Source organism: Cupressus sempervirens, chromosome 8 (assembly GCF_028749045.1).
Source record: "Cupressus sempervirens isolate cs-2001-9-10 chromosome 8, ASM2874904v1, whole genome shotgun sequence".
NCBI classification, from domain to species: Eukaryota; Viridiplantae; Streptophyta; class Pinopsida; order Cupressales; family Cupressaceae; genus Cupressus; species Cupressus sempervirens.
This window is the reverse complement of record NC_143125.1, coordinates 239,554,754-239,577,391: the sequence shown is the minus strand read 5'-3', so window position 1 is coordinate 239,577,391 and position 22,638 is coordinate 239,554,754. Positions and strand designations below refer to the sequence as shown.

At 35.5% G+C, this 22,638-nt stretch overlaps 1 protein-coding gene across 1 annotated transcript in view; it reads right to left on the bottom strand.

The window, feature by feature from the left end:
* The window catches only part of LOC149542395 (DExH-box ATP-dependent RNA helicase DExH6-like), a 108,924-nt gene that overhangs the window by 9,264 nt on the left and 77,022 nt on the right, over window positions 1-22,638 (bottom strand). Inside the window, exons 6-8 of the mRNA XM_089797335.1 lie at window positions 11,226-11,316; window positions 11,063-11,121; window positions 4,483-4,650 (exon numbers count right to left, since the gene is read on the bottom strand). Of these exons, the coding sequence (XP_089653461.1) occupies window positions 4,483-4,650; window positions 11,063-11,121; window positions 11,226-11,316 (318 nt within the window). The remainder of the gene's footprint in view (window positions 1-4,482; window positions 4,651-11,062; window positions 11,122-11,225; window positions 11,317-22,638) is intronic.

Sequence of the window (22,638 nt, the reverse complement as noted above, 5' to 3'; positions counted from 1 at the left end):
CATCCCCTTAGAGATTTTGGGGTCTTGAGGTCATATCTATTGCCATAACCCAAATTAGGTGAAAATTAGGCTTTTTAGGCTTCACAAGCTGCTACATTTATCAAGATTGTTTTACGATTGTTACAGGATTGGCATGGCCCTCTCCACTTGATGGAATGTTGGTAAGACTTCCTTCTTCCATGCCCATAAGGAATTTGGACTCTAAATTTGCTCTTCTGCAAGTAATGCTGATTTCTTTATGGTCTTGCCTAGCTGGACTCACCATAGGCTCACCTAGGGCAAAAACTTAAAAATTCTTTCTCTGTATTTGACGGCCCTTGCTTCTGTTCACATTATGTACATGGAGTCTACTCACTATTCCCAAGAGGCCGTACAAATTGGATAGTGGAAAAGTGAGTTAGAGCCCCATCTTCAACAACTACCTGGGCAAAACCAGTGACAGTGTAAAACTCAAATAATTTCTCAAAAGACAAACAAAATGATCAAAATCTCTATCTATCAGCACGCTGAATCAAGAAAACATGTATTTCGAAAGATACATAGGCTACAACATGGATCTTGAACTTCTAACTACCTACTATCATCAAAAACAAAGAAATTGCATACAAATTGAATCAAAATGCCGATTGCCAAAACACTCAATCCATACGATGGGCATCCAAACTTGTCCATAGGTCTTGGCATGCCTTAAATAGGGTGGCTGGGTGGTTATTTTCCTCTTGGGACTCATCCCCATCGAATTGCAACTTTCTTGTCAATGTTGCTCAAGCAACTTTTCAAAGTTGAACACTACAACCTTTACAAGCTTTTAGCAACTTTTTCCCAACTTAATCAAATGACTTGCATTGCTTCTCAAACTCCATCAACAACCTTAACTAAGGTAAAAACCATATCCCAACCCTTTCTAGACCCTATTGACATCATGATGACATCATCATGCTTTAGGCCAATCAGATGGCTTTACAACTTGCTAGCCCCTCATTGCACCTAGTAAAATGATGCAGTACGATACAACCACACAGCAAAAGCACAAGAAGAAGAAGCAACAATGCAAGATTTGATACCAAATCACAATAATATATTCATAAAATATAACTGATTACACGCAATGTGTTGGGCTGTAAGGCCTTCCCGGTTACGGCCAGATACAAAGCAAGTAATAGTTCTGCAAGATCCCTCAAGATCCAATCCCAAACCCTAGCTAGTCCAAATCCACACTCTGGTAGAAACCCACAAGGAAGATCTCAACTTGTGCTCGCAAGCCCACCAAGCTATCTCCTTATTTTCCAAGCCACAGCTACTAGCTCTGCTCCAACTTCATCCAAGTGTAAACTGCCTCACATTCGGTGCTCTGTTCACAAACTCAGGAAAACTCTCTCTTCAGCTACTTCCCACACCCACTCCTCTTTTGGGTGAATGAATAATGAATAAAGACTTCCCCACAACCCCTACTTATACCAATCTAAGCCACAAGTTGGCCCAAGACACAAATTAAATGCAAATACATAAATTAAATGCCAAAGTCGGCCTCCTACAACAATTAAATTCCCAAAATCGATGTCTTAGTAAAATTGCGATATCTCCTAGCTTTGAATGAATTAGAACTCGAGCTTCGAACCGTAGGTAGAAATCTAGGCCTTCTTCAATCTCTGAAATTTTCATCCTTTAACTCATTGAGGAAAATTAGTTATACAGCCTGAAATAAACACCAAATTCCTAGACCATGCCGAGCAACCAAGAGCAACCAAGATCATGCCAAGCTCCATAGACCATGTCGAGCTCCATAGACCATGCTGAGCTCCATAGACCATGTCGAGTTCCAAAGACCATACTGAGCAACCAAAGACCATGCCGAGTAACCAGTCCAAACACCGTCCAAAGCAACTACTGAGCCTCCTCCCATGAACTCCAAAGTAGTCACCAAGTAAATCCAAGATGCTCCTGCATCATAAAAGGCAAGACCCTATGAACAAAACCCCTACTATGGTCAACATGACGTTATATCCAACACATCCAAAATGCCCTAAGGCAGACACCCACACAACAGAAACATGAAACATTATATTGCCTAGGCAATCCCTAGGTGCTCCTGCACCAGGAAAGAACGAAGTTTTCATTTCGACGTTGGATTCTTATGATTATTCTAGAACTAGGTTTAAATTCCAACATCTTAGAAAAGGGACCTGAGGAGGAAAATGAGGGTTCAGAATTTAATGAAAATTTTAATTTTCAGCTAAGGGTAGGAAATCTAGGCAACACATGGAGTAATTGTTTGAAAGTAATGTTACAATTAATGAAGCCCAAATGAAGAGCATGCATACCAATAACCAAACATGCAAACGATTTGTAGGGGGGGAAGAAAATTACAACCTATATTATGGCGATAGCAAAAGCCTAGAAAAATTAGAATGGGAGAGAATGAAGAGCGTACAAAATGCGAATACAACAAAGAAGAAAATGAGAGGCACCTCAATATATAAAGGTGAGAGAGATGAGTTACAAAGTAAATCCCATGTCTAAACATGCCATCTAACATCCTAGTGAGCACAATGTGTCACCTCATGAGGAGGAAATATAATACTCCAAATATATTTGGAATACAAAAATGAGTGGTGACAACTCATAAAGGACAAACAACTTGTTGGGATTCCTTAGAATATTCCTACAAGAGACAAAATGAGAAAATTAACTTAACAATTAATTCTCAACAGAAATCAAGTCAAGCCAGTGTGATACATTTAACATTCAAAAATATTAAAAAGTTATGTCTTTATATCTTGAATGTATAAATAATGCATGTCATTATATCAATTTATACTAACTATAGGGGAGAGGACCCAGTACTTGAACGGGTTCCAATGGTTGTGATAGAAATTGTGTACTTTATACCTACACTTGCTGACTTAATGTCCAATTTTTTTGACAACATTGCACCAATACTTGTGACTTTAAAGTTGTTAGTACAATGATCATTACCAAAAAATGAATGAAAATGTACCCTTTGATCTAAAAAGTAACCAATGATGTGATGCCACATCAGCTGTCCAACTATAGGTGCCCTTTATGCACGACCATTGGTCTCACTTTTTTTTTGGGCTGTTTTGGACAACTTGGCAAAAGGCATGCTGATGTGGCATCATAACAAGTGGCGTGGACTTGAAACCTTAGTTATAAGTAGATGACTCACCAAGTAAGCTGCTATAAAAAACTGGGAGCAATTTGAAATTTTTACGTAGGGTTTTGATAAGCGCAAAGTTAGGGTGTTCAAGTACCGGGTCCTCTCCCCTACTCAATGAAAATAAGCTGGTACTTTAATTGCTCAAATGCTAGCTCAAGAAACTTAAAATTGAATGTAGCATAATTTTTGAATTAAAGGACTGCTGACATATTTATGCTTTGCTAAACCCCAGAAAAATGAAAAGAATATTATACAATGAAACACATAAATCATCTACACAAAGGACTGATATCACATTTATGCTTTGCTAAACCTCACAAAAATGAAAACACTATTATACAAAAAGAAACATATAAATCATCTAAATTTCAAATCGAAGCACAAGAAAAAACAAATATAAACAACAGAAGCAGAAATCTGCAAAAGCTCCCAATTATACCTGATTAATTTGTGATCACGACTGCTGCTGTCATTTCCACCAAAAAAAATGATAAAAATGGTCAACACAGTCAAACAAAATGGGGATAAAATCAGACTTGAGGCGGGTTCAAGTCGTGTTTAATCTACACAAATTGTAGTCATCACAAACCATAAAATGTACCTAAAATTCTGCTATTTCTTGTAAAAACAGGATACAGACAGAAAAGCATACCCAGCAGATACAACTGGCATATAAACATTATTTCGTATATATCAAATTTGTATTTACATTTGTTTGTTTTTTGTATATTGTATGACCTGTATGTATCAAATTGGTATATTCAATATGTATTCTGTCAAAAGGTCTAAATTTTCAATATATAATCCATAATATGTATGTAGTGAATCTATATTCATAAATTTGTATAAATATACAAAATGTATTCTGTATATACATAAATGTCTATTTTCTATATATTCTGTATATTATCTGTATGTATATTTTCTGTGTAAATTTATACTGAATACACATTAATTTACATACAAAATAGTTTATGTTCTGTATATGTAATTTGTATATTTCTAAACTTATTCCTATTTATATTTTGTATATTTATATTCTGTGTACATGTTTGTGACTGTTTCTCTTCAAATTTTTACCTTCTTTTTGTAAATCCGATTTTTTGCTGATTATTTTCCAGATTTATTTCAAAAAAAATGCTACTCCTTTGGTTTTCCAATTTATTTCCCAAATGATTTATGCTCTCATCATCATGCTATAAAGTATAAATAATTCAGCTAGTCTTTGAAATCATCAAAACCAATTTAATATACAAATATACGCATGCAAAGCGATTCACCAAATAAATACATTTTAACATTACCACAATGATATGAGTTGCATCCAAAGAACACAGGTTCAACTTCTGGCTTTGGCATTCTGCCGCTGCTTCAGAGTTTTGACTTCCTGATTCAATCAATTTCCTTAACAGGACACCATTTGTACAAAACATTAGAGATGAGTGCTTTCCTCCCTTCGATTCTAGTCTTATCTGCATAGAAAAAGGAAATAAATCCACACATGGTATCTACAGGTTAGGTTATATTATTTTGACTGAATTATATAATAGAAAACTATATGCATGCAAGAATTGGTAAATAAAAAAACCATGTAACTAATATATGTATAAGAAAGTATTCTATTTGTGTAAAACCAATTACTTTGTACTCATTAGCCCATCACTAAAATTTGCACTTTACACATTTTGAAGTTCCAGTGTAACCGTGATAATAAGTTCACTATAAAATGTATATAGAACTATTTTACCACTGGTACAAGAAAAGAAAATACAGAATGTTTATGATTTTAAATAAACGCTCCTTCCAACCAGAAAGGTGCCACCAATCATGTATTGTCATAATATTTTACTTATTTGACAACATTGTGGCACACACAATTTGTTTGATACAGTATTGAACCATTTCAATTTTACTATACTTGTCTTCTATATTTAAATTGTTACTAAAACTACTGCAAAAGCCAAATTCCTTTGTCTTTTTCCTGTTCTGAGGTTTTCACACCATCGACCCATTGCAACTGGAGAACCCCTTTTTCCACTCGTAGCTGTTAGGTCAGTTAGGCATTGGCAGTTTAGAGTTTTAAAAGGCTGAGGGGTAACACAAAAACCAAATGTCCAAGTTGTGATTTTCAAGTGGGAATGTTAAAATTGAAGTCTCTTGGGGTCATGTTATAATGGGTTGAACCTAAATCCTAAGTGTATTTAAATTTTGGCTAGTCAATTAGTTCATAATTCCATATAAAGGCATATTACATGCATAAGGGCCTTAAAATTCTTTTAAAAATTTATATTTTTTCATTCAAAATGGCTTAAACCATAAGGAAAATCAGCTTTTCACTAAAAACATACACAAAATCTGGAGCGTACATGAATTCCCTTTCATATTTTGATCAAAATCCAGACTATACATGAATTTCCCTTCCTATTTTGATCAAAATCCAGACCACACATGAATTTTCCTTAGCGAGATTGTTACATCCCAAATTTTCCTACATTAAAAAAAAAAAATCTTATAGCCATTGGAAAAATTCATGTGAAGATAGTTCTTCGGTAAAGTTGTAAATAACAGTTCATGTGAAATTGATCTATTGATAAAGTTGTTGAGATAATTTGATTCTTGAGAAATGAGATTTGGTTATTAATTAATCATGTTACATGATTGGATAGTCATTATGATGGAATTAGAAAATGAATAATTAGAAATTGAAAATGATTACGTGATGTTTTATTATTATTAATTCGAATTATTGGAAATATATTATTACCCAGAATCATTTCTATATTGCAAGAGCACGATGGCAAGGGGGAGTGTTGCCAAAATGAGAGTTAGAAAGGGGACACCCAAATCCAACATCAGGCCATCAGGTATGAACCTAACCACATGGACCAAGTACTAAACAGCTAGACAAGCAAGAAGTACAAGGATGACCATGAGCTAGCCAATTAAACTAAAACATTCTAAAAATTCAAATAAGAAATATTACCTTCATTATGTGGATGATCTCAATATGTCTTGCAAGTGCTATCATGTCTTAGTATAGTAATTAACGTGTTTATACTCGTGCGGATATAAAATATGTGCATTTGTATACACACACACACACATATATATATGCAAATTTCAAATTTAATATATACATACGTACATACAAACAATCATATATATATATATATATATATATATACTCAAAGAAGCATGAATATATAAGAAGAACATTAATATACTAAGGCATGTGTGTGGATGATGTTGCCACCTTTATTCTTTTACGATATTGACTATGGTCATTTAATTAATTGCTTTGGGTGACTGCCCATATATTTCCATCACCTATATGGCATCAATCTATTATACTTCTTTTCTTCATAAAATATGTAATTAAAGATTGTGCAATGTTTCCTTGCCACCTAAGTCTTGGAGTAACTGAGCATTTCGCAGTGATCTTTGCCTATCTTGCTCACTCTCCTCATTGCATTATATACTCTCTTCTCTTGCCACTTGGGCATCCACTCATATTGTTTTCGTTCTACCTCTTTCGCATTCCAATTTTCTTTCATTTTTTAGCTACTCTGTCCCAACTCGAACTCAAGCAAGAACGTTATTGCATTCGGCAGTATAGTATGACTATGCCGAAGCTTGTGCATTTGAATCTGTAATTCATATTCATATTGGATACCATTGGAAGCTTGGGAGCCCTGACATTTTCTTAATTTCTATCTCGATTTGTATCGATTGTACCTAGTCATGCTCTATGTTTATCTATAGTTCATCATGCCTTTTGTTGAAATCTGAATTTGTCGAATGCCACTTAAAGTCTGCCTTTATTTAGATTGAAAATCCAGAGATGGATATACTAGCTCTCATAGCATTTTATTGGTTTCCGATATGCTCAGCCTGAGATAAACTTTGAATTTAAATTGCATATGTTTGTCTTGAGCACGGACCATATAGAGATATATTTAATATATCTCTAAGATGGATTACTACTCCATATGATTAGATAACAATCAGAATAAAAGCATAATCCACTTATGATGCCATAGGCTGAAACCGACATGAAAGATGGCAAGTGTATAAGTATTCATAAATCAGAATTCATACTATGAATCTCCCAAGTAAAGACGACCATTATGGTCAAGATGAGGGGAGAAAGAGTGGGAAGAATCATGCAATGTAAGAAATTTATAATCAGTAATAACATTCAAACTCAGTAATAAGATAGCTCATGGGAATCCTTGTATTAAATCTTGTTGTCAAGTCGAGCGAGGGATGATCAAGCATATAAGTTGTCCATCCAAAATCCCTGGCAAAGGTAGTTAATGGCATGTTTGCTGCCACGATCACCAAGGGTCAGGGTGCTGGTAGTTGTGAGATAGGCTGATTGGAAAGTGTCCACAACATCAATAGCTGACTAGGCGACACTCTAATACCAGGATGCTCGGTGACTGGATAAGGCTGTCCAAAGCCAACTCCAAGGGTGGGAAGGGTCTTTCTCGATGGAGATTGTGTGGGGATGCTAAGAGTCCGCAGTTGGGAGGTTAAGCCCATGGCAATGCTTCTCCTCTCTTCCAAACATCATTTTCACCAAAGGTTAGGGTGTTGGTAGTTGTGAGATACACTGATTGGAAAGTGTCCACAACCTTGACAACTTACTAGTCGACACTCTTAACACCAGGATGCCTAGTGGTTGGATAAGGATAAGGGTGTCCCAAGCCAACTCCAGGGGTAGGGAGGGCATGTCTCAATGGAGATTGTGTGGGGATACTAAGGGTCCGCGGTTGGGAGGTTAAGCCCATGGCAATGCTTCCCCTCTCTTCTAGAGACCAAGGCTTGTACAACTCAGTGTTTTCAACCGCTTAAGCACTAGTAAAAAAATTTATCTTTTCACATTTCAAAACATGATGCTTTCCAAGTATTTGAATATTATCAAAGTTGAGAGCTTAGATCAGAAAACACAAGTGGAATGGTAGTTAATATCTGAATGTCATCTAGCAGATAAATGGTTAGTTTTTCTAATTATTTTGGAATGTAAATAGTAACTAGCTTGTATTTTCATTTCATGGGAAAAAGTAGAATAACTGTCTTAACTATATCTCCTTTCATTCAGTTAAGATTGTGATGTTATTTCTTTAAATTCAAGAGTAATTAGTCTCAAAATTTTAGCATTTCACAAAATCAACATGGATTGATTTCCCCCCCTTGTCCGGACTAATGTTGGAATCCATTTAAAACTAATTTTCAGACTTATTCCCCTACTGTCTTCAGAATATCAGAATATAACAGGGGTCTGGTTTTATCATCTTTGTTTTGCAAGTAAATTATGGTTCTCATACATGTTTAAATGACAAACCTTATCTTCCAAACCTTCAATATAGTTTTTGTTCATGGATTTTGACCATGGTTTGGATCAATTACAACTCATTTTCAAACTTGCCCTCAAAAACTCTTTGGTTAGTTTTCATCGTGAACTTGATTTTAATGCTTGCTTGTCTTGTTCAATGCTCACCAATGATTCCATAAGCATAGAATTTTCTTAATTTGAAATGCTAAAATCATCCTAAGAGAAATTAAAATGAAATTGCAGGCTCGTCTTAAGAGATTTTAAGCATTCCAAGTATATAGTTCGCTTTCATTATTGGATTGCTGTTTGGTTCCAAGGTCTTGTGGCAATCCTATGTCATGATTTGGAGTTAATTTGATAAGTTAGTGGGACTGATTTGAGGATGTTATCATGACTGAATTGAAAATCAGAATTCATAACCTTGTCTACGTATAAAGGATCTTGGTCTCTTGATATTCTTGCTTGCATTTCGATTGTTTATTTCCTTGGATTAATTCCTTAAAATTAAGTGTGAAATTAACTGTTTGATCCATGGACACATTCAAGCACTTTCATGATCTAAATGAATATTTCTTAAGTCTTTAATACTTACTAACTTTGAGCCATTAGCAGCAATCGTTTTCGGATCAAAAACAAGGATAGTCTAAGTCTCAAGGAAGTGAACTAAGGAAGGTGAAAGACAAGTTCATGCTCAAGGCCAAGTATAACAAACGAAAGAGGACTAGCCTAAAGGAGATTGAGTTCAAAGGACAACACTTCAAGATGACGAACTTCAAAACTGAAACAAAGTTAAGAAACTAAAGTAAGTATTCCAAGATCAAACCATCATGAAGCAAGGACATTAGGAGAAGTTTGAGGTCACGAGCCAGAAAAATCCAAGGACAAGATTCCTATCCGTGGAGTGATCGTGATGATGAATCGATCCATACAAAGAAGTGGATTAAGGAAAATTTAATATGCCAAGGAAGAAGTTAATGAGTTCAACAGATTGCTACAAGGATCAAAACCGAAGATCAAGAGAACAAAGAAGAATTCCAGACAATGAGGGTGGGAATACCAAGGCTTCAAACATTGTAAACTCCATCCATCTAAGAGAAAGAAGTCCAATTAAAAATTCATAAGGATAAGGTGGTGTATTTAAGATAAGGCTTGCATGGAGAAGTTAGAGATCGTGGAGTCATAATATGTAGGCATTCCTAGTATTGTCATGAAGGAACTTAAAAAACTTTTACTCAAGTTTTGTTGATTTGGCTCAATGGGCAAAGGAGAAAGGAGTATACATATTGGATAATGATTTGTATGGTGACTAGGCGGCTCCATTGTTTCTTACTGGTCCTCGTGTCATTAAATTTTTCAATGGCTTATTTTGTGGTGCATCATTTCTATTGGCTACTTTTGGTTGCCCTAGTTAGGGTTTGTAATGGATTAATTTGGGCCATTGATTTCAAATCAATCTTGGACGTTCATTGTAATTGGGGCTCCTATATAAACCCCACCCCTCTCATTTGTAAAACAAGACTTGTAAGAGAATTGTTGCTAATATAATGCCAAATTTACTCTATATTTCATTGTCGTGTTTTGCATGGTGAATTGTCACAATCACATTATTGCATGGTGATCCACATTCTCTCACTTAGATTGTGATTTCATTTGATTTTGTTTAGAAGTAGTTTAGTTGGATGAAAGCATTGTGGATGTTTACTTGTTTTACTCAAATATAGACTAGGCCACTAGTCTCTTGTTGATGGTAGGAGTGTCTTGCATAGTGAGCTAGTGAATGTACTTAACTTCAATTGGTATCCAATCTTTAGTTTGCGTCTATTGGTTGGATCGAAGAGGGTAAATATTGATTTCAAAACCATATATCCATAGAAGTTTATGCTAAGTAGGTGGAGTCACTGATTAAGCTACATCTAGCAGAGTCCGGTATCATCAATGATTCCTTGCATTCATAGTACAAGTAGAAGTAGAAATAGAGGTTAAAAGTTTAAGTTGGGCTGAAGTAGAAACGTCAAACCATATTTTCATTGCACATTGTGAAGCTAAATCTTTAAGTGCAAACAGTTGATGTCCATTGAATGAATAGCATAACTCCCCTAGCTGATTACCAGAAAATCACATTACTTCACTCAATCCACCATTGCAAGGAACCTTCATGTCATTTCATGATCTTTCTTTGCAAGCTTAGCATGAGAAATGACCTTATAGCAAGAGAGGATTGAATATTCAGTGTTTCATTCCGAAACATAACTGCTTGATTATGTAGGTTCTAGTGGATAAAACTCACATCAAGAGTTCCCAACATTTTGTTTTGAATTGATTGAAGCAATAAACAATATAATAATATATCTTGAACATAGTATTACCTCTAAAACTAAAAATACTTTGAAATACATGGCTGCTGAGGATCCGAACTCAGACAAAATAAAATACTTCTATCTTTAAACATTATTTTACCTCTACCTTGTGTTTATTATCAATTTATCATTTATTTCTAAAATAAACCAGGTACAATACCACAGCAAGGAGAAGAGACATTATTTTACCTGATACCCAATGGTGCTTCCAATTTTCTCTCCTCTTTCAGCAGCAATTCTCTCTGCAACTGAGATCATTTATTCAAGATGTCAGTTTCGAATTTTTATTCAAATATCTAGATTGGTAAAAACAATCTAAAATTATTTGAAGGACTGAAACAAAACAAGACACCTGAAGTAGCTGATATTCGCCGAGGCTGTGTACAGAGTATTTTACAAGCTTTGCCTTGGCTCCACATATAATCTAAAATAAACTGTGGGACCTGCCAGGGCAAACAATGAAAGTTTAAATATGCTATACAATAAAGCTTCTCAAGCCAGTTGCTAGACTTATAGAAAAACAGTAATTATTAATTTCAATTTTGGATAGTCTTTAAGCTGACCCTTGCATAAAGAATCCAAAGTTTGGACACTTACCTCTGACTGCAAATGCAATATTAATATAAAAAATAAAACCAATTAACTGCAGAGTCTCTGCTATTTAAATTTTAAACAATATGTAGACTGCAACCAAAACTCAATTTACCAAAACAAAGTCATATCCAAACAAATTACAATTGTAGGCCTTCACACGCCCTTCCTCTTCTCCATCAGCCTTATACACCATCTAATGTGTCAGATATACATTTCCCTTATCCTGAAACAGAAGCCTCCTTCCGTTCATATAGCTCTTATCTTCCTCCTCATAACGCGATGCTAAGCATTTTCATATTTTCCTTCTACCATGCTCAAGATGCACACTCGTCAACTACTACTTCATACCTCACATCCACACCTAACCCCTTTTTTCAGTTCCACACTTCATTGGTTGATCCCAATTTCATCATACACACTACCTTTGTACCTGTTAGTCTTTCCCTTCCATGGTTCATTAACATTCAGCATCTTGTTATTCTGAACACAGTCCATGTGGCACACATTTGATGTCATTTATGCCTATGGGGCAGTTGAGCTCCCATCTTGGTACAGGTAAGAAAGATATTGGCAGGGGTTCTGGATTGGGCACTACACCTGCCATCACTCTGTTGTGCTTTCTCAACAATTTATTCTTGCAAGTAATCTGCAATTTTCACATACCTTGGGACAAATCTCTTTGAAGCATTCCATCAAACAACATGCTGTCCTCCTCCATGCTTCCATGTCATTTGTCATTGGCAGATCATTGTCCATTCAATGTTTGTACAGCAGCTCTCTGGCTTCCCTCATTGCAATTGGATGATGAACACATGGAGATTACATCCTTCGATAGATATCCATTAGCAATACTGATAAAGGTTGCAGAATTTGACTTTATGCCTGCTGATTGGACTTGCTTGGAAGTGAAGGTACATCAAGGAGATGTCTCTCTGAGCCATTTTGCCTAACAATTCATAGGCTCTGTCTATGTTTTCATATGTTGCATACAAGTTTACGAGAGCATTTTCAAAACACATCTGACTGAAGCCTGCAGTTGACAATCTCTTCATGAAACTTCTGCAAAGCTAACGGAGAGAAACCAACCAACCAAACCAAAACCCTAACACATCAAAATTGAAGTAACTAAACCAAAACTGACAAAACAAACAGGAATTTTTTATTTTTCTAGGTGGCTGACTGCAGATGCACTCAGGCGCTCCTGCACCATATTGATATACTGCAGTCCTGGTTGGTGTATATAACATATAAAAACTACTCTTGTATTGCGTTATGGGTGAAACAATATGTATTGATATTTAGAGCTCTATGTATACTAATATGTTTACATTTTTTCAAAAAAAAATTACAATTTTCTGTACTCAAAACAATATATAAAAATTATATTTCTGCTTGTTACCAAAAAAGCATTACTGAAAGCTTCATCATATGATGTCTTTCCATGGAGCTGGAAAGAAATATTGAGTTATATTGGTACCGATAATAACTTGAACAAAATGCTATCCAATAGTGTCACTGTCAATCATTTGATGCTAAGCCAATAAACCAGTAGCATAGGTGCATCAGCAAAATACAAGCTTTAACAAAACAGCTCCAACATAGGTTTAACACATGTTTAATGGAAGTGATGAAGCAGAGGTGCAACAATTATATCCTTGAATTTACAAATTGACAATGTGACATTTCAAATAGCAATTAGCTCTACTACTATTAGGGCATTAATATGAAAATTTGGCTGTGGAAGTGCAGATAAGATAATCATGGATTCAAGTAGGATGTTCATATAAATGTGTATACGACCAAGTTAATGAGCACCCAAGTTACCAGATATATACCCAAAAGTGGATATTTTGTGAGCATAGGTGTATGGTCAAAATATGTGCCTCAGCTCCAACATAGTTTTAAGACTTTTTTAATGGGAGTAATGAGGTGTAGGTGCAAAAATAATATCTTTGCATTTACAAATTAAAAATGTGACATTTCAAATAGCGATTCGTTCCACTACTGTTGGGGCATTAGTTAGCATCTTTGGCTATGGAAGTACAGATAAGATTAATAATTGATTCTAAGCAGACATTCATAAAATTAAGTATACTACCAAGTTATTAAGGACCTAAGTTAAGAAATATACCTCCAAAGCTCAGTTACCGGCTACGCTTACCCAGGGCCCAGATCCAGATGCCGGTGCACAGTGGCACAGATTCTGATGTGCGTTGCATGCAAGGAGCACTATTGTTCCCTGTGGGTGTGTTGAGATGTGCACCCCAGCACAACCATAAGGAGCAAAAGTGCTCTCTGTGCATGCCCATGCCAGTTTGGGCACATCGGGGTGCCCAAAAGCAGAATAAAAAGAACTTTAAAAACTTTTTAAATTGAAATTTTTTGCTTAAAGCATGTGATAATAAAAGTTTTTAATTTTAATTCTTGTTTTACTGAACTCTAAAATGGCCCAAAAGAGGCCATTCATTGTTTTAACATATCATTTTGATTGCTATTTTACTATTTTCTCATTTGGTCTCCATTTTGTCATTTCAAAGAGCAGCTGATCATTTTCAAAGAGTATCGTTCATGGGGGCTAGATAGCTTCTACAAAGGAGATCTAAGCGCACAAGGTAAGCCTTTGACCCAATTCTCGAGTCCTTTAATGAATTTTTTAGATTTTGATGAACTTTTTCAAGTTTGGAATGAAAATTTTCAAGTTTTATTTTCCAAATTTTCATTTTAAGCTTAGTTACCTGGGTTTGTTGTTTTACCCCCAGAACCCTGCCTAGGTTTGAACCAGTTCAAAATACAGGTCCAGTTCGGCCCAAGTTTGACATTGGTTTGATTTTCTTGGGACTGGTTCGAACCCATAGTCCAGGGACTCAAACCCGGGCAAATTTCAGCTGCCCATATCGAATTTCGAGCGAACCCGGGCGAAATTCCAGCGATAGATGACTTCCAAGGCATTTTTTATGACAAATTTAATAATGCTTTGAGTTCCACAACCCTAAAAGTGAATGTAAATAGGTTATTTTCACTTCTAACATCAGTTGTGGTGTGCAAATAGGTGATTTTGTGAGTAAATATGTGATTGAGCAAAAGTAAGTTTGTGCAAGGTGGAGTTGGAAGATTGGATTGTTAGCTATATTGAACTTACTGTTATGTTTCACGGATTATGATTTAATTTTCATGTTTTCAATCTTTGATGTTGAACTTCGAAAACGAAATATATGATGGTATGATCTTGATTCATACTGCTATGATTACAACTTACATGTTTAAAGTTTATGCCTATAGTGTTTTTCCTGATTAAATGATTAAATCATATGATTTTATGATACTCTATGCTTCTAGGCTTCATTAATGTGTGTGTGTGTGTGTGTGTGTGTGTGTGTGTCTGTGTGTGTGTGTGTGTGTGTGTGTGTGTGTGTGTGTATTTATGTTTATAATTTTTACATGCTTTTGTATGAACAAACCCAAAACCCATTCCAAAATTTTGTCGTTCCAATGAACCAGTTCTTCGAACTTGTATTTCGAATTGAACTCAAACCGGTAACTAAGATTTTAAGAAATAAATAAACAAGTTTAGCTCTTTGTTTTAATATTCTTATGCCTTTTTTTTGCTCTTGTATGCTTGTATTTCTTAGTTTTTTCTAATTTAATTTCCTATAAAACCAAGAAATCAAATTGCAAGAATGAATGGTAGTAAAAGTTCAATGAGAGGGGAAGGAATCATAAAATTCAAAATTAATCTAACATCTCCTTTATGGAGACACACCACAAGAATTCCAAAGGTTGTAGGACGTGGGGCATACATTTGGAAGTGTCATTATTGTGACGATAAACAAAAAAAATAGCTCATATTCTCAAGTTACAGTTCACTTTACGGGCCATGTTAATAAAGGGATGGAGGTGTGCAGTTGAAAAGATAAAGGAATGGTCTCCTGCACAAATAGCCTGAATTGTAAAAGAACAAGAAAAGGTTGATAGATTAGTCCAAAGATCAAAACAAACTTCTTATCTTAGTGGATCCGGAAAGAAAGAAATGCATTTAGCCACTAAATCAGTTGCAGCCACCAAACATTCATTCTCAACTATATCAGAAGTGGATGATGAAGTACAAACTACAACATGCAAATGAGCTCCACTGGACAAGGCATTTTAAATGGACATAGCCTCTATGCCAATGGTCATCCTTTCAACTTGGTTACATCACCATTATGAAAGGAAATGGTGATGGCAAATTATAGTGTGTTAGAAGGTTTCAAAAATATTGGGCATGAAAAGGCGTGTACATACCACCTTATTGCAAAGAGAAAGGAATGTTGTAGACACATACCTTCAACCAATTAGAGATTCTTGGATTCGTTTGGGTGTTTCTATATTTTTCGATGGGTGGAAGGATGTAGTGCCTCCCGTGTTGCCATTTTGTTCCATGGTTATTTTAACCTGAGATATATTTTATGGATCTTAAGTTTATTTGCGTATTGAGATGCTTCGATAACTATACACTATTCTAATTACTAATATCATTACTACTAGATGTTAGATAATGTTGCTATTCAGTTTGGTCGTATCTGCATGATGATGCTAGCGATGCGACATGATGCTTTATGATGATACCTGGTTTATTTTGTATTCAAACATGGATTATGGTTAATGTGTTATCAAATGGATGTTATTGGATCCTTTCTACTATGCTTTTATGCTATGGATATCTATCTTTAACCTTCGTTAAATATATGCCCAAATGATGAATAATGATTATTTAAACAATTTAATGTACATGTCTTATCATATGATTATATGGTGTTATGTTGTACTGCACCACTACTTTGTGTGGATTGCCAATTCATCCTTGTAATTCCATGTCTTTGTGTGCTTTGGTTATTTAGATATTGAGCATTTGCACTTGATGTTTGTTGTTTATTGAATAGGTACAAGGTACATTCACCCTAAATTCAGAATCCGAGTCTGTACCTATATCCCCAACAGTGGCACCAGGGGATAGTGACCTTAATCGTTCATGCTGGGCTACTGCTTTGCAAATTTAAATATTCAATATGCACCTTCATGAGCTAGCACCGAGATAATTCACTATTCAGTTGTATATAAAAGACTAAATTAATAAGCGTTTAGGACTATTAAGGAGTCGAGACGGGTATATCTAGCAGCACAGTTAAAAAAGGATGTGATATAGGAGAGGCCCTCAAATGAATGGTACAAAATTAAATTTGAAGGAGCAGCTAAAGGAATCAAGGTACCACCGGGATAGAAGTCATTATCAAAGCTTGGAAAGCTAATGTAGTAATGTGTGGTGCAAAAAAACTATAGGAACAAACAAATAATATCGTAGAGGTGAAAGCTGCCCTAGTGGTTATCAAATCCAGTATGTCGCTAGACTTAAAAAGAGTGCATCTGAAAGGGAACTCTTTAACAATAGTCCAAGCAAAAATGAATGGTAATTTGGTTGCATTACACTTGAAAAATCTTATCAAGGGAATTTTGGAGGAATTGGTAACCTTTGATAATTCTAAAGTGAGTCATTGGCATAAATTGGGAAATCAAGAGACAGATTATATGTCAAAATGGGCTTTATCAACTAAGGAGTATGGTGGAGTCACGATGGAAGATTATCAGTTTTTTTTCATCCACAATTAAGGAGATGAATGAAGGATGATTAATGTGTGATCAACCCCCCATATAATGAGTTTTCCAATCTTGAATAAGGTGGGGAAAGAGACAATTTGAAAAGGGTTTTGTAGTGTCATACTTCTACAAATAATGATGAGGTAATCGAGGCATATGATGGTGGAAAGATTGATGAAATATTCCAAAGTCATAATATTTCATCATAGTAATAGTGGTAGCAAATGAAACATTCATTATGAAGCACGGAGTACAAGTACTTCATTTTGCATGCAAAGGCTAACAATGCTTTAATTGGAGTCACTGTTAGGTGAATGGATGGGACAAAGGTCCTAGATTTTTGGTTTAAAGGTGCCAACGCATGTGAAAGGAAATAGATTGAGATTAGTCAACTCATTCACCCTTATGTTCTCACTGATACCCAATCGATAACGAACCTGAGTGGCTTCTTTGGGTCCAATTCCTAAAATTTCGGTTGGGGCGATTCTTACTTGTTCACTAGGAACTAACCTAGTTCCTAGTACTAAATGTGACATTATTGACTCCTTCCGCCAAAACTCGGCTGGAATCATGAATAGTCGAGGTAGAGGTCACTTTCACCTTACTTGCTGCCAAACTGCAACAAGGCTTCACCAAACTAGTGAAGGCAAAGAAGTTAAGGAGACATTTTAAATGCAAATGGAAGGATGTAATCTAGGCAGCTTAATAATTGTCAGGTAAAAGCTTTGTTGAAGAAAAGCATTGTTATTGTTTGAAAGTGGTTATCCTAGCTATTGTGCTACCATGGGGTTTAGAAATTGCAGAGGACGCTGAGACCAATAAATGGGTCATGCCCTCCTTGATAAGTGATGAAATGCTTGGCAGTCTGGAGTCTATTTTGAGTGGGCAATACCTGGAGTTGGTCTAGACATCTCTAGAGGGGTAGAGAACACCATACAAGTAGGGGAGGAAGGTGTAATCCCTTTTGTGAGTTGACTTAGAAGATTAGATAGAGATGAATTCTGGAGGGTTGTTCTTGAAGCGTGGGAGGAGCTCAAATTAGCATTGTAAAGACAAAAGTTCAAGATAATCTGGAATGTGGTGGTGGAGGTAGGTCAAAACATCTAATGGTGACAAACATATCAGAGGACAGCCTATAGCAGGCACAACCCTACAAAGGTATTCAATTAAAGTTTGGGGTACAATTCTTATTCTCTCCTATGCAGGGTTCAGTTTTTTTAATATCATTGGCATTTTTATCTCAAGTACATGTAGACCCACAACTTTAACGAGAATGTATTATGCCTATAACTAATATGAATTCCCAAAGATCTGTTAAGGAGTCGTGGATGTATTGGACGGGTGGTATGGTCTAATTTGGCAGTTAAAAGGTGGGATGGGAATTCTAGTAGAAAACATGAATCCTTTGGTTAGGTTTTGTGAAGATCTTGAATGGTATGGTTATTAATGGCATTGATGTTAGTATGGAAAACTACTTCATATAAACATTAAGTTTGAAAATTAATACAAAAATCACTATTACCCACCAAAAAAATTAAGACGCTTTTGCACATTTTATCATGTTGCCATGATAGAAAGACTTTTGCGGGTACATTGCAAGCTAATTACACAACTAAGTCAAATGCAATTTTTGATTGAATAATTTTGAGAAAAGGCAAATATCCTTCAAGCGGAGTTCAGAGGACGAAGAACAATATGAAAACTTAGCTTGCCCAAACTACCATGCAAATATCACACATTAAGCAAAATAAACTCTCTAGGGAATTTCAAGTATGAAAACAAAAGAAATAGTAGGGCTTATCCTTCAGATAAGGAAGCTAGCCTACAAAATCCTTCAAGAAGTTTGAATCAAGACCTACTTCTCTAACAGATGGCCCAAACATAAGTGGAGGGAACATTAATTCTTTTTTTGCATTTCTCATACTACAGAGTGTATAGAATGGAAGAATGTTCATGAATAGGCAAAAAAGTGAGTTGTGAATTTTGTTCAAAAGTGAGTTGTGAATTTTGTTCTTCTTTAGCCTATCACTCCATGTTATCATGTCTTCATTTAGCAAAGTGTGTTGATTTTGTTGCAAGTATAAGTCCTTTGTTTAAGGCCTTAATTTATGAGACATGGAGGATTGGTATGCTCAATGATATAGTACAAGATGTTATGGATATCATTAGTAAACAATTATTAGAGTAGGCAAATACTAGACATGCCACAATGTCAGATGTGTAGACACATGGAAAAAAATCAAACTCCCATTAAATTCCTTATCTCCCATGATATTGGCAAGATCTTTTTGAAGCTTGTGAGTGCATCAAATAGGACCAAATCTGCAATTAAATTGCACAGATAGTTTGATGGGGTGATTATGGATGTCATCCATCGCATCATTCAATTTATGACAAAGATTGTTGTTACTTGTGTTGCTATTAGGGAACTCCTAATGCACAAATATATCTTTGGTTTATAGTCCATGCATGCCACACTACCTTAATCTTATCCAAGAAGAAAACTCAAATGTTTGAAAATATTTTGTAAAAGCTCATATTGTTAGAATGCTCATCTAAAATCAACAAAAGGTGTTGCCTACAGTGAACCATAAAGAGTAAGCTAGTTCAATAAAGGGTGAAAAGATTTGCTATGTGCTTTCTTGCATTACAAACGCATTGCCAATGAAAAATGAATTTGAAATAGATAGAATTTGGCTTGACAACTCAAGCAAATGGCAAAATCATGTCAAAACATATTTTTCTACAAGTTTTGGAGACATCGTTGAAGTAGTTGTCATGTCAAATTTCTAAAGCCTCTAGAAAAATTTTGAGGCTAGTAGATGAGGAGGAATCCCTCATGAGTTATTCATATGAGGCCATTGACAAAACCAAGATGGTGATGAAAGATAAGATTAACAAAACTAATACATCCATTATGGGGAAAATTGATATGACATGACATCAACTTATGCATTCCCCTCGATGGATATCAATATTATCTAAATCCAATGTTAATCTATAGCCCCTTAGTTAAACATGGCGTGAAGTTTTAAATTGTATAACTTATTAATGTGCCTGGAGAAAACATTATGTACCACATAAAGTTGCAAGCATTATGGGACAATTACCAATATAGAACAAAGCAAGTTGTTTATTCTCAAGTATGGTTGTCGACGAGGCAAGAAAACCTTCAAAGGTGTCCTATTGTGGATATGTACATAAACTTTTTGGAGGTCATACATAACATCATGTTCAAATATTGTGATTTCCAGTACAATAGTGGGAAGTTTGTGGCTAACACGTTAAAAAATCTTGACGGTGTGATGCAAATTTCGACTCAGTCATATAGCTCATCTTCTTCAGTTAGCTCATCTTCTTGCAAGCAGACTTCGGAAGGGGTTTTCCTTAGCAAATACATTCCAAGATACATAATTATCTAACACAAAAATGAATGAAAACTTATTATCCATTTGCCACAACCTGCACCAAAAACTACAAAAATGCAAGGTCAATGTTTTAAAATTCTTAGAATCATACCAATAATTTGTACTCATTTTTTCACTTCCAATTGCTAAATCTAATTTCTAATTGCACAAAATCAAATTCCATTAAGGCAAACCAATCAATTTACCTCGACAAGATTGATTAAAATTTCCAAGGTTTACATAAAATAATGTCCACGATCCTAAGGATTTTGATATCTTAATAAAGGCTTACTTTGATAGTGATGTGTCAAAAAAACCTAGTTAGAGCTTAGATCCTAGAGCTCTATTATTACAACCTACAACCATCTAGTTTAGCTCCCTTTGTGGAAATAAAAGTCATTGCCTACATCTGACTATGTGGAACTTTAAATAATTTGTAGGTTGATTTTGTATAATGTAGATCACAGTTATAATTTTCAAAATTGTTTGCATTTGGTTGTTATTTATGCACCATGAAGTATGAAATTGACAATCTAAATAAACTCCACAATTCATGCAAGAACGTCAACTTCATTTGTTCTTTATATCTCTATTCTATTGAAATGCCTCTAGACTTTGGTAAAAGCAAGCTCTTCTCCTTTTACTTTTTTGCATTTTTTAAATTCATTTTAAGATTTAAAAATCTAAAAAAAGAGAAAACCCTTTTTTAAATTCATCTTTTGCCGAGTCATTGTACTGAAGACAATGACCACATTTTTTTTCAAGTAATAGCTTGCATCTGCTATCTAGAGTCTGTTTATGAGCAAGTTGCAACACTTTGGGATGCATATCACAGATAATGTCTCTTGGTTTGAAAATTTGTGGTTTTGTGAAGGGTAACAATAGCAATATGAATTTCTTTCCATTGTCCCTTTCCACTAAAATTTTATGCATTTTATAGAAAATAAGAAATGTGCATGTATATCAACGAAAGGTCTTTATTGATTCTTAAGCTAGACACAAATATCCACGATTGTCGAACATATTACCATTAAACTAAAGATGCCAGCTAAACAGGTATATGAATCTTCTTGACGAAGGCATGTCCCTATTGTTCAAAGAAGACATTCAAGCAAGTTACAAAGCAAACACTTAGAGACTTACAGAACAAGTCTTATAAGCGTCACCCAAATGAGCTTTGAAGACATTCTACAGTAAGATATCTGGAGGTTACTCGCCAAAACTTTACTATAGCAGCTGGGAGAAGATTTACCCTCCCATTGGTGTTGTACTTGGAATCATTCAACCAAGCTTGGTAGGAACAAAATAAATTAGTGTTAAGGATTGGGATCAGAATGACAGAATGTTGAAGACAAAAATATGGATGAACAGAAAGGATGTGAATGGTGTATATTAAATACCCAGTATAGTGTTACAAGCTAGAGTTGTCGTTGCACCAAAAGATCGACCTGTCAATGCCCAATACAACCACTAGGCTTATAGAACACAAGAGACGGTTAAGCCATATCACGAATCCTAAATGAGAACATTGGCGGTTAGTCCAAAACCACCACCCCCCCCCCCAACATTGCTCGAGGAGATTCGAGCCTATGACCAAGCTCTTATACCACTTGTTAAGGATTGGGATCAAAATGATAGAGTGTTGAAGACAAAAATATGGATGAACAGAAAGGATGTGAATGGTGTATATTAAATACCCAGTATAGTGTTACAAGCTAGAGTTGTCGTTGCACCAAAAGATCGACCTGTCAATGCCCAATACAACCACTAAGCTTATAGAACACAAGAGACGGTTAAGCCATATCACGAATCCTAAATGAGAACATTGGCGGTTAGTCCAAAACCCGACCCCCCCACCCCACCCCCCCCAACATTGCCCGAGGAGATTCGAGCCTATGACCAAGCTCTTATACCACTTGTTACAAGCTAGAGTTGTCATTGCACCAAAAGATCAACCTATCAATGCCCAATAGAACCACTAGGCTTATAGAACATAGAAGGTAGTTAAGCCATGTCACGAATCCCGAAAGAGAATGTTGGCAATTAGTCCAACATATAGTCATTACTATACTTATGTATCTGTGAACTAAATCAATGTATTTTATTTGCTATCCAGTATATAGCCTGCTTGGG